Here is an 18,843-nt window from a genome sequence, read left to right on the forward strand (position 1 = left end):
TATCTGTGCTCTTACATGAATTGGGCTTTGCGCTTGTGCAGAACCTCGGAGATTCTTCAAGCTAGATCCTTCCAGCGAGGTGTACCCACAAAGAAGAGAGTTTAAGGCTGGACTCCTTAAGCAACAGAAGGTAGTTGCAGATGAGTTGGGAGGACAACTCTCTAGGAGTGACCTTCTTAAGTCTATAGAAATTTTACAAAACATGTCCACTTGTGGCTGTAGGATCTGATCGTAGCAGGCTTATGTGCTGCTGAAATTACGCACCAAAGATCTAAAGGGAAGGTGGACGGATCCACCACACTGTCAGGCATAGAAGAGGTAGGTCCAGGTGAAGAAGGCACCCGTTTTGTTGGGTGAGGAGGTGGGGGATCCCTGGTAGGTGTGTGTAACGGTTGTTGGCAACCCCCTCCCTCCTCCCCTACTTTTAAGACATTCTAAGGATAGGCGAGGGTTTATCCTGTTATTATGCAATAGGGAAGATCTTCATCTACTTAATGGTTCGGTTATCACTGATTTCCCAGCTCAGTTTTCCACTGGATCGGTATGCAGCCTTCCCTGATTGATTATATGATCATATCTTGTAACCTAGTCCTTTATGCCAGTTCCTTCAGGGTACTGCCGCGCCCTGAAAGTGACCATTCCCCCCTAGAACTCTGTCTTTGTTTAACTAGCCCAATTTACCTAGAAGATAGTTCGCTCCATGGGACTGTTAGAGCCAAGTGGACAGAAAAGTGTTCCACCCAACTTTCACTAATATTGAACTCCAAGGAAGCTCGTGTCTATGGTGAAGCTATATTAACCTCATTATTTATTTATTCGATTCCTATACTGCCCTTCCAAAAATGGCTCAGGGCGGTTGACCCTCAAGGAGATGAGAGTATCCTCTCTAGTTACCAGAACATTATGATGCTTATTTTTCCAGTTTTGACCAAATCCCATTCTAATTTTAGTTATGCCTCTAATTCTATATCCAAGGCATGGTCCGACAGGGATTGTCTAAATGCAAAGAGGGATCAGATTAGGGCCTTTAAAAGCCATGCGGCTGATCCCTCAACTTCTTCTAAATCTGTAGCCGCCATGAAAAAATCCCATTATAAACAAATATTTTAAGAGATAAAATATTCACTGCTGCCAAAAAGAAATGGGCTCATCTTTTTGAGGCGGCAAGATCTTCCTATCAAGCTAACTTTTGGAGGCTGGTGTCTCCTCAATTGAGCAAAACTATGTCTACCCCTCCACACTACATCTCAGTGGATGTGTGGGAAGAATACTACCGCTCTCTGTATAAAAAGGCTCTGGGCACCGACGATAATTTCAATGTTTTAAAAGAATTACATAGTTCTGAACTTCCTAGTTGGGACCCAGTATCATTTTCCGAAATTGATAAGCTTATCTCTTCTTTCCCTTGTGGCAAGGCCCCGGGTCATGACTTTATTACTATTGATGCACTCCGGGCTAATCTTGACAGGTGGATTCCCCTTCTCACCTCTCTCTTTACATATATAGATTGGATGGCTAAAATCCCCCATGACTGGGGTATAGCCATAATGATCCCTATTTATAAAAAAGGCAATAGGGATTATTCAAATAATTATTGTCCAATCAGTATATTAAGTGTCAATAGTAAGATTTATACTAAACACCTCCTTCTTAAACTCATGGACTGGATTGATGAAAGCAATATTTTAGCCCAGGAACAGGCTGGTTTTCCGACTGGTCGCTCAACCTTGGATCATGCCCTTATCCTTCAATTCCTTTCTGAGAAATATTCTACCAAGCCAGCTCATGGGCTTTACATGGCCTTCATTGACCTTAAATCTGCCTTTGATTTAATTTCATGGGAGAGGCTCTGGAAGAAATTATGGGATCTAGGAATAGACAGGAGACTGCTACGTCTGATAATCTCCTTTTATAATGGTGCCCTGCTGAGGGCCCGCTATACTGCATCAGGGGCTTTGTCAGCAGTCATACCCTCTCGTAGGAGTGTCCGTCAAGGTTGTTTATAAGCTCCCATGTTATTCAATCTTTATATCAATTTTGTAGTGTCCTCTGTTTCTAGCCCTTACACTCATCCCACTAAAATTGCTAATAGGCATATCTCAGTTTTGCTCTACGCCGACAATATGGCAGTTCTATCTTAAACCCCAATTGGCTTGAAATGTGCTTTGATTCTCTTATCAAAATTTTGCACACAAGAGGCTATCGCGATAAATTATCAAAAAACCAAGATTATGGTCTTTGCTAAGCGTCCTAGACTCCATAATTGGTCCTTGAATGGCCATAAGATAGCCCAAGTCCATTATTTCAAGTACCTTGGAGTTGTTTTTCACTCTTCGGGATCTCGTAGTGCCCATTATAATTCCTCTCTGATATTGGCTCAACTCACCACAAAACTCATAACTTCCTTTTACTATTAGAGAGGTGCTTCTTTTATCCCTGCAGCGGTTAAACTATTTATCACCAAAGTGTATTGTCAGTTGTTTTATGGTGCCCAATTAGGTCCACCTCGAAACTTCTCGAATTTAGAAATTTTGCAAGCTAAATTCCTGAGATCCTTATTAGCTGTCCCCTCGTTGTGCTCCATCAGTGGTACTGAGAAGAGTGGTTGGCCTGCTATGAATGGAAACCGGATTCTGGAGAACTATTTTCCTATTCTGGTTAAAATTTATGTCCTCTAGCTCAGGCTTGGCTTCCCTCATTAAGACTGATTCATTTAAATTTAAATAGTTTTCACTGATTATTGATAAATTAACTTACTATGGGTTTTCCCCAGAGGTTCTGCTGCAGATGGGCAATGACCAGGCTAAGGAGGAGATCAAACAATGCATCATTGATGTAGGATTGCAAGAGGAAGCTGCTTCTATTTCTAAGACCGTCAATCTCAGGGCGCAATTGTTTAATCTCAAGCCAGTAGGCTATCTGTATTCTATTATTATCCCCAAATTCAGACATGCATCGACATTGGCCCGAATGGACGCCCTTTCAGCTGCCGTTTTAGAGGGCAGGTTCAAGGGCATCTCTTTCCCTGCACACCTTTGCCCTTGTGGTTCTGGCCAAGTGGAGACCAGTATACATTCAATTTTACACTGTGGTTTTTTTTAAGGAAGCCCGCTTGAGATTAATCTCCCCATTGTCTAAGTTTTTAGGGAACCCAGATTATTTTTATTTGAAGTTTTTATTACTTAACCCAGATGAAAAAATGGTTGATATAGTGGCCACGTTTTGTTTTATAATCTGCAAAACTCGATCTGATCTTTAGCAGTGCATTTCGTAAGTAGTTTATACACTTCTTTTTTATTTTATTTACATGATGCATTGTTTGTATTTCTTTGTATATTGGTCTATGACCATAATAAAATTCTGTTCTGTAATGGTTGTTGGAGAGAAGGTGGTGGTGGAGGAACCAGGGCCGCCTGGGCCACCACGTGGTGATCAGGATGCACTCTGGCCTGTCCTGAGAGATCTTCTGCAGGACTCTGGGTAGCAAGGGGATGGGTGGAAACAGATATGCCCGGAGGCCGGTCCAGTCCATCGCGAAAGCATCACCCAGCGAGTGCTGTCAGAGGCCTGCCCTGGAGCAGTAATGGCAGCACTGGGCACTGTTCTATGAGGCGAAGAAATCTATTGTGGGAGTGAACCACGCTCAGAAAAGGTCTTCCAATGTCCTTCTGTCTAGACACCATTCGTGCGAGGTAGAGGTGGTTCTGCTGAGAGTATCCACTCGCACATTTTCCTTGCCGTGGATTTGTACAGTAGACAGGGTGATGGAATGACAGATACACCACAGCCAAATTCTGATGGAGAAATACAGCAAGGCTGTGGAGGATGTGCCCCCCTGGAAGTTCAGGTACACCTTCACTGTGGTGTTGTCTGTCTGAATTAGGACTGTAGACTGGCGAAGGATGAGGAGGAAGCCCTAGAGGACTTTGAATATAACCAGAAGTTTGAGGTAGTTGATGTGGTGGTCAGCCTCCGAAGGATTCCATTGGCCATGGAGGTGTAGGGTGTGCTCACCCCAGCCTGTCTCTGAAGCGTCCGTAATGATCATGACACGAGGACATTGGGGGTGAAACGGCAACCCTATGCAGAGGTTGGTTGGATCGGCCGACTACCGAAGGGAACATAGGACCTGCGGAGGTACCTGGAAGAAATATGTGGCCGAGTGTAGGTGTGGGGTGAAGACCTGCAGGAACCAATGGTGAAGATTTCTGGACCAGAACCTGGTGTGTGGTAGGATGTGTGCTGTTGAGGCAATGTAGCTCAGCATTTGTTGAATGGCTCTCGCAGCCTGGTATGAAAATGATATTATGTTATGAGCAAGGGAAAGAATTGCCTGGATCTGTCTGTCTGGCAGGAACAGTGCAACCTGATTGGAATCAAAGAGAAGCCCCAAGAATTATATGGTTCTGGTCAGGGTCAGCTTGGATTTTTTGCAATTTATTTGTAGGCCCAGAGAGTCGAGAAGAGATATGGTATTGTTCAGGTGGTGGCGAAGGGTGTGGGGGTCGTTGGCTACAAGGAGCCAATCGTTGAGAAATGGAAATACCTGGATCCCTTGCTGTTGAAGATGGGCGACGATTGGTGCCATGCATTTGGTAAAGACCCTCGGTGCTGAGATCAGACCAAATGGTAGTGCATGGCACTGGTATGTTTTCCCTGCAACCTGGAAGCGTAGGTAACAGTGGTGCTGAGGCCTGATGGAAACATGGTAATATGCATCTTGAAGATCGAGAGAGATGAACCAACCCCTCTATGGAGTAGGGCAAGGATAGTGGGGATAGTCACCATCGTGAAACACCTGTGACGCAGCAGTTCAGCTCACGTAGGTCTAGAATGGGATGCAAAGTTCCGTCTGGCTTTGGCACCATAAAATATGTAGAGTGGAACCCTGGAGAGTTTGGGTTCGAGACCGGTTCTATGGCCTGTTTGTCCAGAAGGGAGTCGACTTCTGCGAGGAGAGCAGGGGAAGGCGGGGTCAGAAGTGGTAGGTTTAAGGGAGGGGTAGCTGAAAACTCTATGGCATAGCCAATTTGCACTATCACAAGAACCCAAGAGTCTGATGTGATCTGTTCCCAGGCTGGGAGGAATGGAGAGCGTCGAGTCTCCCATCTGGGCAGGTGGCGCGAGTCATTGTCTCTTCTGCGAAGCAGGGGACGTTCTGGACCTGGGCGTGGAGCCTCTATTGGTAGGAAAGGAAGCCCATTTCTTGTAGGGTTGGAAGCGGGAGGGCCAAAAGGATTGGTCAGGTTGCTGGTTCTGAGATTGTGGTCGTTGGAACTGAAGTTGCTGCCACCAAGGCTGACAATAGGGTTGGTATGGAGCAGGTTTATAGCTCATAGAGCGGGCCATGTTACGGAGGCGCTGAACCCTCTGAAGGGTCTCATCCGTTCTCTCTCCAAAGAGAGCGTCACCCTCAAAGAGAAGATCTTTGATCCAGGACCGTGCCTCAGGTGTCAGGCCTGAAGATCTTAACCAGGCGTGCCTGCAAATAGCTACAGCTATGGCTATCCCATTGGAGGTGCATTCTGTCGAGTGGCGCATAACATGGAGCTCCTGTTCAGGGATTTGGGCAGACTCTTTAACGAAGACCTTGACTGGTTCTCTTTTTTCAGGTGGGAGGTGACTGAGGAAGGGTGCCAGCTGTTCCCAAATAAAATGAGTGTATCGTGCATTATATGCTTGGTATGTGGTAATGTGTAGATGAAAGGTCAAGATTGAATATAGGCGCCTGCCAAAAAAGTCAAGTTTCTTGCCCTCTCTATCAGGTGGAGTTGAGGCAGTATGATCTCTGTTCTTAGTGAGAGAGGACTCTACAATCACAGAATTGGGCGTAGGATGCTTTTTTAGAAAGGTGCCAGTCTTTCATCCTGGCTGCGAACCTTATAGAAGGTGTGTTTTGAAGAGTGTGGCAGTGATGATGGGTGCTCCCAGAACAACCATGTGATCTTCATAAGGGATGTGTTGAGGGAAAGCGATACTGGAGGTTGAGCGTCCTCTTCAATGAGGCTAAAGAGGGGGTCCGATTCCTCTTTATCTTGTAGGGACATCTGCACTCCAAGAGAGTTGGCCATGCAGGTTACATAATCAATATAAATTTTATAATCTTCTGATGGGGAGGAAAGTCTCAGTTCCGACAGAAGTTCCTGATGTGAGGAGCCCAGAAACACCACCTCGGAGTGCGGTCCTCGGGATCTGACTGTGAATCCCAAGATTCCTCCTCCTCAGTTGCCGGGTGACTGGTAGCTGGAGTCAGTTCAGGGCGGTCCTGGAAGTTGGGACCATGTAGAGAGGCAGGAGTGGTAAGCTTTGGTGGGTGGTTCTAAGGAGGAAATCTAGGCGAGAGCAGAGATGTTGTTCAGGGTGGAGGAGTGGGGGTCATTGAGTCAGTACTGGAGGGTGAGGCAGAGAGGAGTAAGGCGGGTGGGTCTGGAACGGAGCGGAGAGCAGGATCCGTCCCTTGGTAGGTTCCCACTGATGCAGTTGGGAAGTAGAGTGACAAGCCTGCTGATATTGTATGCCTGCAGGGTCGTAGTAGTGAGAGGACCTTGGAGGTGGACGGTAGTTCCGACGGTCCCCAAATAGGGGCCCGATACTGAGGAGTATTCTTGATGGTCTCTATGTGTTGCTCTTGGTACCGAGCGATAGCCCATGTGATTGTCATAGATGTAATGCTAAGGAAGGTCCAACCTGCCACGTCTAGGTAATGGTTGAAGCTCTTCCAGTTCGGATTCAGAGTCCTCCTCAACCAAATCCGTTTGGGATTCGTAAGTATAGCTGTCACCCAGTGCCTCCTCATCGGGCTCCGAGGAAGGGTCAGGTTCCTAAACAGGCTCGTCCTCTGAGTAGGCAGCGTACTTGTCCTCAGTACCAAGGCCAGTCTCGGATGCGACAGCAGTTGGGATAGAAGTAGCAACGCTATGGTGCTCGGGTTTGAACGATCCCACCACAGGGCTTTATGTGCTTCTTCTTTGCTGGCGGGGTTGAGAGGGGTGCGAGCGAGCGCTTGGGTGGTCACTCAGCATTGGCAACTTTGCATGACTTTGTTTTCTTCAGAAGCTGTGACAGCGCCAAAGGAAATCAGGTCAATGACTTCGAATTCGAGGACTGTGGAACTGAAAGCATTGTCGGTTCCGACGGTGAGGCTGGAGCTGTAGGCTCTGAAGGTGGGAGTGCCTTGGGTTTAGAGATGAGCCGCCTGGTAGGGGAAACAGAGGGCTGTAGGCCCAAGTTCTGTGGCGAAGTAGAAGTCGCCGATTGCATCTTAGAAGGTTTAGCCGCCGCTGGGGGATTTTCAGGCTTGTTCCCACAGCCAAGATAGGAGGCGGGAAGTGCGATTTTTCCTCACCTGTTTAGTGAATTTTGAACAATGGACACAAGAATCAACCTTGTGTCCTTCGCCAAGACAAAATAAACAGTGGCTGTGTCCGTCCGATGAAGGGAACTTGGCCCGGCAGCAGAAACAGAATTTGAAAGTAACTCCTTTGGCCATAAGTTGTAGAGAGTCGGTGAAAAATGCCGAGCCCCGGAGGGGCATTGGGGGGGGGGACCAAAGGCAAAGAAAAACACTAAATTTATAGAGAGAGGAACTGTAAACTAAAGTAAGGAGAAAGGATGGAGAAAAGTAGAGAAAAAGAAGGATTTTACCTTTTAAAAGCAAGTCACTCAAAGGCACTCTAAACGATGTTGATCTGTCCGCAGACAAAGAAAGACTGAGGAGGGAAGCCTGTGCAGCCGCATATAGCCTAAGGGGGCGGGGCTACCGCCAAAACGCTGGAAGGATATCGCTTGAAGAATCTCCAACAAGGTATCTGCAAAGGAGCAAAGCCCAATTCGTGTTGAACACAGAGACCACGTTGAAGAAAAAAGGTTCTACCATAGTAAGCTCCGAAATTCTAGCACTTATAAATATGAAAACTGTTGAACTAATAACATGAAACTTGGCAAACATGTTCTACTAGACAAGGTCTACAAATGTGCCCCATTTTAAGAAAATATAATAAAAACTGCTACAGCAAGTTCAAAAGTGCTGAAAGCTGACAAGTTGTCCCCTTTTGTGACTGGTCCAGAATCATCCAGAGAATTTCAGGGATTTGAACTCGAGTTTTCCCAATTCTAGTACAACAGTCTAGCTGCTACTTCACACTAGTTCTACTACACCATTGTAATGCAAAATATCCCGCTACTGTTTCAAACACACACACACACACACACACACACACACACACACACACACAATGTGACATTGGGGAGCATATTGGATTGCCTACACTATAATGATAAATTTCCTTTTCATAAACCATGGAAGTTAGATAGCCTTAACTATGGTCATAAACCTTTTTCTGAGTACAGTATTTCATTTCTGGCTGAAGTACCACAACGCTGGGAAATTGGAACCCAAGGCTCATGCTTAACAGACACTTCACATGATCAGTAATGTTGTGGAATGACATGATGTACAGCTTGCCTTCTATGCACCCATATGGACAGCATGGAGTATTATTGCTGGTGCCAGGCATCCCATCTTGAGCTGGACCTCAAAGAGCAAAGGAAAAACGGGGTGCATGGAAGGCAATTTCTAAGCAAGCACATTTTATGACATTGCACAATAGAATTACTGATCATGTGATCTGGATAGTGATCCGTTGCATTCATAACTATGGGTTCTGCGCCTGCGCAGTGACCTCGCGGACCGATTAGCTAGCTCCTCGCTCCGCCTCCAACTGCCATGCACGAGGCCGTGCTGCCCTTTTTTTCAGCAGTTGGGGCGTGTCTATTTCAGTTTCTGTTTGACCGCCGTTGCGTCAACACCTCAGACTGTGATAGCTCCTCGGTTATTTAGTGTTTAGAAAGCGAACTTGAACTGGAACAGATTTTGGTTTTTCGATCATTGGATTGTATTTTGGACTACGTACTAGACTAATCCCAGGAAGGAAAGCGTATACAAGATTATTCCCGTTGCGGGGATGGCTGAGGCCATGGCGGCCAAGGACAAGCCCAAAACAACCTTTAAACGGTGCTCGGAGTGCAAAGCAAAGTTGCCCTCAACGGACACGCATGACTCTTGTTTATTGTGCCTTGGGGAGCAACATAACCCAGCGAGTTGCAAGATATGTACATCTTTTTCGAAGCAAACTTTGAAGAATCGTGCGCTGAGGTTACGGGCGGCGCTGTACGATGACGCGCTGCGCCCTCCGACGCCGAGACCCTCGACATCGACATTGGGTGTCACCTCGGTGCCGTCCACAGTACCGACGGCGGTGTCGAGTTCGGTGGCTCATGCAGTGGACCCTGCCAGTAGGCAGTCGAAAGCCACTGAGTCGAAGGCGTTTAAACAGCCCAGCGAAATGGGGAAAAGACGCCATAGACATAAAAGACATAAGCGTAAATCGTCTACGGAGGAGGAGCAAGAACCATCCTCCCCCCGAAAACGGACGAAAAAGACTAGAGTTCATAGCCGTACTCCGTCACCGATACCGTTACAATCTGATTGTGAGGATTGGGATTCGACGGAGTCCATCGCTTCGGCACCGTGGGGTTCGGAGAGACGAAGCCCAGTCCAGTCGGGATCGACAGATGCGGCCCCGCTGCCAAAACATGGTTCGATATCGGCAATGCAGGTGCGAGCGTCAATGTCGGGCTCGATATCGACTACGGACAGGGCATCGTCACCATGCACGGCGTTGAGCACGGCATCGAAGAACCAAAGTGTGTCGATGTCGACCCCTTGCCCGGTACCGAGATTGGAATTGGCGTCAGGCTCGGTATCGACGAATGTAGAAGTGCAACGACCACTGGAACCTGTCCCGAGACCCTACTTGCGACGTCTGGGGGCGATGGAGCTCACCCCAGCGCATACGCCGATGGTTTCGCCTGCTATGACTCCAAGGCTGGAGTACAGGACGGAGGACTATCTCGATTTTGGAGAAGATGCGGCGGAAAGGGGAATAGCAGAGGGTGCGAAGGCGAGAACAGACTTGCTGAGTCTCTTGGATTCGGCTGAGACTACACCGACTGCGTCGACTTTTCGTGGTTTCTCTGGTGTATCAACCGATCAGGGTACCGGAGCACGGTCGGTACCGAACACACCGGCTATCCTATCAGTCCCCAGGACCCCGTCGATATCGCCGCAGCGACAACCTTTACATTTACCGGCTCTTTTGCAACCTGTACAGCGCGTGTCGGCGTCTACGAGCCCGATGCAGACGCCGGGGCCCCTAATGATGGACAGAGCTACACTGACTGGACCTTCTGCGTTGTTTGTACGCCCTCCTCCCGTGACCCGCTTCACCCATTTGGCCACTTCTCAGGCAGGACATACGTGTGGCTTCACTCATTCTCCACCTGTGGTCTATCCGGCAGACTATGCCGAGTACAAAATCTGGAAGGCACAACAACAAGCGGGAAATTCGGTGACCCCTGCCGCGGCACCTATAACTGAACAACCGACTGTAGGTGCAACAGTGCCTACCCCCGTGGTGAGACGAACGCCTAAAGTGCCTGTCACATCTGTTACAGTGCCAGACTCAGGAGATGCTGATTCCTCTAGTGAGACAGAGTCGGAGGATGACCCTTCGATTCCGGAGGAACCGTTTGAACCTGAGCTCCCATCGGATGTGCCTCCTCACACTTCAATATCGCCCTCGGAGGAGTTGAAAGCCTACCATATTCAAATACGGGAAATGGCAGAAGCTTTAGGTCTAGACTTAAAACAACCGGAGTTAGACTTAAAGGACCCTGTTTACAATATGATGGCCCGCGCTAAGGTGACACACCCGGTATCTCTGCCTATGTTGCCGGCTATTACCAAGGCAGCGAAGACGGCCTGGGATGTACTGCAGACATCCACAGCTACGTCCCGCAAACTAGAGGGACTGTATAGGATACAGGACGAGGATGGTGGCTATCTCATGAAGCACCCGGTGCCGAACTCGTTAGTGATTGAGTGTGCCTCAACAAAGGGCAATCAGCGTCATTCGACGCCTAATGATAAAGAGGGCAGAAAACTGGATGTCCTTGGCCGGAAGATCTATGCCACGTCTAGCTTGGCGATAAAAATTGCAAATTATTCGGCGTGTTTGGCGCGTTATGGGCACCATATTTGGGACACGCTGTTTCAGGATTCGGCTACAATGTCTGCAGAGGAGTTCCAAGAAAACTTTAAAAAGACATATGAGAAATCCACGGTGGTGACAAGGCATATGCTTAGCACATTCAAGCATGCTGCAGAAACGGAGTCACGTGCAATGACAACTGCCATAACCCTTCGACGCCACGCGTGGCTACGTTCAACGAACTTACAGCAGGATATGCGAGAGAAGGTTGAATATCTACCTTTTGACGGCAAAGGGCTCTTTGCTGAGACAACCGATTCCACAATGCAGTCTTGGAAGCAGTCGAAATTTACTGCAAAGACATTCATGGTGGCTGTAGGTGGGCAGTCTAAAAACCGCACGTATGGTCGACAGCAAGGCCGGACGGCCTACAGGCAAGACAAGAGAGATTACAGAAGGCAATATAAGCCTTACCAACGTAACAAACCCTACACACAACGCCAGAGAGGACAAAGGCAGGGCAAGGACCAGCAGAAACAGTCCCTTTGATGGGACGGGTCCATCCACTTCTGGAGCCAATAACATCAAACATTCAACCAGCACCACAAGTAATAGAACCCAAGGCCCAAAACATCGGCCTTGTGAAGGTCAGCACTTCCATCAAGCTGGCAAGCCACGCGCAAGCGTGGCAACGTATAACATCAGACCAATGGGTATTAAAGATCATCAAATCTGGTTACGCAATAGAGTTCAAAACTTTGCCACCCTTTCAGGGGATAACATATACCAGACCAACCCAGGTGCTGTGCGAGGAAGTACAGGTGTTGTTGGAAAAACAGGCGATTGTGCCAGTGAGGTGGATGGACAGGATGCGGGGGTTTTACTCCCGTTATTTTCAAATCCCCAAAAAGGACGGAGGGATCAGAGCCATTATGGATTTGAGGGGGCTGAACTTATTTGTAGACACAAGGAAGTTCAGAATGATAACCCTGCAGGGCATCCTGCACCTTCTGGTTCAGGAGGAGTGGGCCGTCACCCTAGACTTGAAGGATGCCTATTTCCATATCGGCATCCGAGAAGGACATCGTCAATACCTACGGTTCACCGTAGGAAATACAGCATACCAGTATGTGGTGTTACCATTCGGCCTGTCCACAGCGCCACGGGTATTCACCAAGGTGGTGGCTACAGTGGTTGCTTTTTTGAGAACAAAGGCTATAGTGATATACCCGTATTTGGACGACTGGTTAGTGGTCAGCCAAGCCAAAGAAGAGTTACTTTTGCAAGTCCGCTATGTACTGAATCTTTTAGAGGACTTGGGCATTACAGTGAACTTAAAGAAATCCCGGTTAGACCCCCGGCGGCGGGTCGAGTATACAGGTGCGATTCTGGACATGCAGGAGAAGAGAGCTTACCTACCAGAGTCCAGATACCAACAAATAAAGAATCTTGTACTCATCGGCCAGTACAGAGGGCAGTGTTGGTGCAAAGGCTCCTAGGGCTCATGGCCTCATGCAATACTACAGTGCCAAATACTCGACTACGTATGCGCACTCTGCAAATATGGTATTTGAGCAACTTCCACCCAAACCGCGACAGTCAACACAAGTGTCTAAAACTGCCCGGTACGGTGCTGGATACCCTACGTTGGTGGATGAGCCCAAACAACTTGCTGACAGGAGTACCTTTTCAACCGCTCACTCCAACATGCAGCGTGACAACAGATGCCTCTCTGCAGGGTTGGGGGGCGCATTGTCTGCACCATCAGATACAAGGACAATGGTCGAAGCAGCAGGGGAAGCGACACATAAATTACTTGGAGCTCCTGGCTGTGTTTTTAGCGCTAAAGGCGTTTCATCCCCTACTTCAGGGGAAAGTTGTGCAGATCCATCTGGACAATACACAGCCATGGCGTATCTGAACAAGCAGGGAGGTACGGTCTCTCGGTCTCTCTGCTTGCTGAGTCAAAGCATTTGGGACTGGTGCATAGCTCGAGACATAATTTTGATGGCAATACACATCAAAGGAGTGGACAATATACAAGCGGATGGACTCAGCAGGTCGATACTATTCAATCAGAAACACGAATGGGAGCTGAATATGGTCTATCTGGAGGCCCTCTTCAAGACTTGGGGATGGCCGACTGTGGATCTTTTTGCGACTACTGTAAACGCAAAGTGTCCGAAATTTTGCTCTCGTGCGGGTGTAGGCAACAATTCACTAGGGGACGCTTTTCAATACAAGTGGAACAAGAGTCTATTTTACCTGTTTCCGCCACAGCCACTGATATCAAAAGTAGTTGCGCAGATGCTCAGCGACACCACGAGGGGCATCTTGATAACGCCGTGGTGGCCCAGGCAGCAGTGGTTCCCGATAGTGCTGCGTATGTCCAAGGGGGTCTACCACAGGTTTCCCCATGTGCCAGATTTGCTGACTCAGGATGCCGGAGCACTGCGACACCCTCAGGTGGAGTCCCTACGGCTGACGGCGTGGCGTATAGGCTATTGAAAAGGATACTGCTGAATAATAGGAAGAGGTCGACGCGCCTCAATTACAGTAGTAAGTGGCGGCGTTTTAGGCAATATGCTAAGGAGCATGGTTTTTCCCCAGAGAGGGCGACTGTGAATCAAATCTTGCTGTATATGACAACTCTTAAGATGGCGGGCTTGGCAAACGCTTCTTTGAAGGTGCACTGGTCAGCGATCTCGTCTGAACATAGGGGATGGGACAAGACAACGGTATTCTCCCATCCGGAATGTAAAAGATTCCTCAAAGGTTTAAACAATTTGTTTCCGCCAATCCGCCGCCCACAGCAGCAGTGGGATTTAACTTTGGTGCTGAAGGCACTGACTCAAAAACCATTTGAACCCCTAGCTGCAGCATCATTGCGTTTAAAAACCCTTAAAACCGTCTTCTTGATAGCGATCACCACGGCACGGAGGGTGAGCGAGTTGGCTGCGATACGAATGGACCGGCCATACATACAGATTTACCCGCATAAAGTCACTCTGCGTTTGGATCCGAGATTTCGAACCAAGGTGACGACAGATTTTCACATAAATGCGGACATAATTCTGCCAACGTTTTTCCAAAACCCAGAGTCTAGTGTCGAAAAGGAAATGCATACTTTGGATGTGCGTAGAGCGCTCTTATACTACCTGGATGCGACCAGCTGCTTGCGCCGCACTAAGAAACTATTTATCCTACATAAGGGGACTTCTAAGGGAAAGTCTGTGACCCGCCAAAGGTTGGCTCAGTGGATTGTGCAAGCAATAAGAATTGCCTATACTGCTCAGGGGAAGGTCCCTCCAGGGGCGAATTACTGCGCATGCAACAAGGGCCTATGCGTCCTCGGCGGCAGACTTGGCTGGGGTACCGATGAAGGACATTTGTAGAACGGCGACTTGGACGTCGACCCAGCCCTTTATACAGCACTATGCCTTGGACCTTAGACAACTGAAAGAAGGAGAGTTTGGGAGAGGAGTGCTGAAGAGAGTCCTGCCATGAATGCTACCCACCGCCAGGGTAAAAGCTGGCTAATCACCCATAGTTATGAATGCAACGGATCACTATCCAGATAAACAGGTTGCATACCTGTAACTAATGATCTGGAAGAGATCCGTTGTATTCATAAAACCCGCCCGAGCCTCCCCGCGAGGTGTGGGCAGGACAAAGTTGTAGAGGATCGTCAAGAGCTCAACCGACGGTCCACCAGAAACTGAAATAGACACACCCCAACTGCTGAAAAAAAGGGCAGCACGGCCTCGTGCATGGCAGTTGGAGGCAGAGCGAGGAGCTAGCTAATCGGTCCGTGAGGTCACTGCGCAGGCTATGAATACAACGGATCTCTTCCAGATCATTAGTTACAGGTATGCAACCTGTTTTTATGTCTGTTAAGGCATCAGACTTAGGTTCTGGTTTTCCAGCTTTGTGGAGCTTGATTCAAAATGGGATAGCCATAAGTTTTCTTCTGCAAAATGAAAATGCCAAGGGCATTTTGTCCACGGCCAATTGCATTAACATCAACAATCTAGCATGAATTAAAGTTAAAACCAGCTTTAAAATATTTGCCAATTCAACTGTCACTATTTCCAATCAACATATTACAAATTGAGTGAGATCTGCCTTCTTACCAATCAACAGTCACAGTCAGAATGAATTTTTAATATGCGAAGCAACAGCAGCTGCCTGTACTGACAAGTATGAACATGGTCAGTAAATGTTCTATTACAGGGATTCTCACCGTTGGGCCCTCAGATGTTATTGGACTTCAACTCCCATAATCCCCAGCCCCTGTGGCCTTTGGTTGGCAATTATGGGAGTTAAAGCCCAATAACATCTGGGGACCCGACAATGAGAATACCTGTTCTATTACATGTTTGTTTTCTCTCATCAACTAAGGTAGATCAGAAGTGGCCAGTTTTTCAGCACTGAGTGCTACAGCAGAAAGATATGATAAACAGTCATGCACCCCAACAATCATGTTGTTACCGCTGCTTGATATAGTGCATGTAAGAACTGTGTCATATTCATATGATATAGTGAATCCATACTTTAAAAAATCAGCAATATGGCACTGGTTATAAAATATCAAGTGACATTTTGAGTTACCACAACAGAAGTTACTACTGCATGGCATGAGAAAATATTTTGCCCTGTGTAAGCTTCACCTGCAGGAGTGGGACCCATTACCATCACAGCATTTTAAACAGGGCAAGAAGACTGGAGAGCATTCAGATAATTAAAATAAGGAGTTTGAACCATATCAAGTGAGATAAAGGTGGGATACAGGTAAAGGAATATATCATGTTTAAGCAAAGATTGAAAAAACACATAAAATAATGAGTTTAGATGCTGCTGCAAAGCATTAGAATACCTTTACTACTGAGAACACACCTAACTGAACCACAACCAAAGTTGTGATTAACTGGCTGAGTTGACAGAATTATGTCTATACAAAGCACAGTGCATATGCACAGCAGTCATAGCAGTGTTTTATCAGTTATGGAAGAGTAGCAGCAGTGTTAATTGTTGTACTGATAAAGTAGCTGCCATCTCCCTGCTGGAAGGCATTATGAAAGACAGTGAAGCAGTTCCGGTGAAGTAAACAAATGAGAATCTTAACTGAGACCCAGAGTCCTATATGGACATCTAAAATACTTCCACAGTAACAGGATTGAAGATTTTTGCTTCCCTTTGTGCTTCTGAATGCTACTCTAGAGGTCTAACCAAACTCATAAGTGGCTTTTCAGGGATACATGGGAATAAACTACAGAGCAAAGCAAGCCAAAGAGAGTCCCATGCGCATGTGGAAACAACTTCATGGTTCTCTAGACTGCAGATCAACTCTGTAGGATGCTAGCTGCTAATAACAAACAATTAACTGCACATGCTAGAGGAAAACCAACTCTCATACAGTATTACCATCGGCACATAGGGATATGTTTCCCCTAGTCACAGAAGCAATCAGCTTGTCATACCTTTTTCTTGATTTCATCCAACAATTTTGCATTGTTTTCAACCTTATCTGTACTAGAAAAAACCAATGTTTAGTTATTAGTGCATAACTATTGTAAAATTCATGAAGTTCTGATTGTACAAAAGGCTGAGCCAGTGAAAGACACTGCCAGAACTAATAAGCAACAAGCACTTACACACTTTAAAGAGACCTAAAGCATTACGTAGTTTCAACCCACCCGCCCTCCCTGCCTTTTATCTTTTCTCTTTTTTGCTGATTGATCCCTTGGGAGCAGCAATTTCCCATCAATTCAGCACCACAATGAAAATGAATTTTTAAATACGATATTGCACACATAAAGTAGTAGACTTTACTTGGTAAAGTGCAAAGTATAAGACATCCAGACCAATGTCACATCAGCAGAACACCACTTTCCTTAATCGAAGGGGTGCTGTGCAAGTAGAAAGGTTCCTGCACTAGAGCAATGCCCATTCCATTCATGGAAACTATGTTCCACTGACAGAATGTTAGTCTGGATGTCAGCCACTAAATAATTTTAAGTTTGTAAGACTTTTACATCACTACAGAATTAGAGTTGTACACTGTTATTCCCCAATTATCTCTACATCTAAAGAGAATTAATTTTTTTTTGGGGTGTATCATAATAGTATCCCAGCCTTTCTTCAAAGAGCAGAGAATTGTGTACATATGTTTTTCACACTATCCTTCAAACAATCCTGAGGTAGGTTAGGTTGCAAGAAATGTGGCTAGTTGACAGGAAGATCTGCATCAAGAGAAAGAGGTCAAAGTTTTGATAAGCCTTAAGATGCAGATGTGTATATAGGTGTTTATAACACAAAGCAGAAAGTTGCTGCATGGATTCCTGTTACCGGATCAGGGCCACTGTTAGGTTTTATATAAACAACCACAGAGCATCTGATTCCTAACCAAGGGTAACTGCACTATGTTCACCATCAACTAAGATGAAGCAACTATAATTCACATTAATTCAAAAGGCCTTACCCAAATTAACAGAATTTAACCCCTTAACTTACTTCTGTTTAACTGGTCTACAGACAATACTGTGCATTTGCCAGTCTTTTTTTTGACATTCCAGTGAACAGTAGTATACCTGCTTACATTGCATACATCTTAAGGAGCCTGAAGAAGTTGGAAACAACAATCTGGGTTTTAATAACAACAGTATGCATTCAGAATTTTCCAATTCTATAAAAGAGTCACAACTCTCTCTCCTTGTTTGTTTATACATCAATAAAAGAAATGTGGATATTTTGAAAGCATGTCATAACGTCAATAAAAGTTAAAAGAACTAGAGATTTAGTCTTATGAAACTATATTGCTTGAGGTTGACTGTGTGAAATCACCCTCAAGGAGTATATGATTGCATAAGAATAATATAAAACCTCTATTAAAACCAATATTAATGCTACGGTATTTTTTCACATTATCCAGTTCATTTTAATTGGTAATGAAAAACGTAAGATGGTCTTATGTTTTTATATCTAGACAGGAAGAATTTGTTAGTTTGTGAGAAATAAGCCCTATTCACACATTATGCTCAGCACTTGTATGAGTGTACAGTGTACACAGGTCCAAATGTGTACACAGGTACAGTTATTCACATGTTATGCTGCACAGCATCCTTCCTATATGTACTATGCATTTAAGGACCAGTACCCAGTTTCACTTTTACAATGAATGCAGTTATTTACACAAAAACCATTATCTGTGTGCAGATCTCTCTACACTCGTACAACATAATGTCTGAATAGGGCTAAAGTCATTCTTCCCTTGACCTACATATACCAAATTTTGCATAGACAGTTCTACCACAGAAATTAGCTGAATGCACTACCTCTCACACCAGAATATTCTTGAAAAAAATAAAACTTTTTAGAAGAAAATTTGAATATCATACTTCCCAATTACCTACAGGTACCAAATCTTACATGAACAATCCTGTCACTTAAGTTAGCTGAATGCACTACTTTTTACAGTGAAATGTGTTGGGTGAAATTTAATTGTTTTTTAAAAAAGAAATTCTGAATAATCATATTTTAACTGTTATTGATCTCAACAGATTTTTAACACTCAATCAGATGAAGAACTCAAAAATGACATAATGCCCAAGTGACGCAGATGATCTTTCTCAGATTCAAATTTACCATATATGGTAATTCTTCAATAAAAAGAATGTTTGAAGTTTAAATCCTATGAACTTCAAATTATTTTTTTTACTTTCCTTTTGAAAGCACATTAATAAAAAATTCTACTACGTACATTTAATTTCTTGAAATTTCCAATTAACAACAG

General features: G+C 45.7%; 1 protein-coding gene across 9 annotated transcripts in view; it reads right to left on the reverse strand.

Annotated features, from left to right (window-relative positions):
• TDRD1 (tudor domain containing 1) overlaps positions 1-18,843 on the reverse strand; it is a 123,648-nt gene that overhangs the window by 85,036 nt on the left and 19,769 nt on the right. For all 9 annotated transcript variants that reach the window (XM_053312702.1, XM_053312700.1, XM_053312694.1 and 6 more), the window contains 2 exons: positions 17,565-17,670; positions 16,532-16,583 (listed from right to left, as the gene is read on the reverse strand). In XM_053312702.1, coding sequence (XP_053168677.1) covers positions 16,532-16,583; positions 17,565-17,670 — 158 coding nt within the window. The remainder of the gene's footprint in view (positions 1-16,531; positions 16,584-17,564; positions 17,671-18,843) is intronic.

The sequence above is a fragment of the Hemicordylus capensis genome, chromosome 3, assembly GCF_027244095.1.
Source record: "Hemicordylus capensis ecotype Gifberg chromosome 3, rHemCap1.1.pri, whole genome shotgun sequence".
NCBI classification, from domain to species: Eukaryota; Metazoa; Chordata; class Lepidosauria; order Squamata; family Cordylidae; genus Hemicordylus; species Hemicordylus capensis.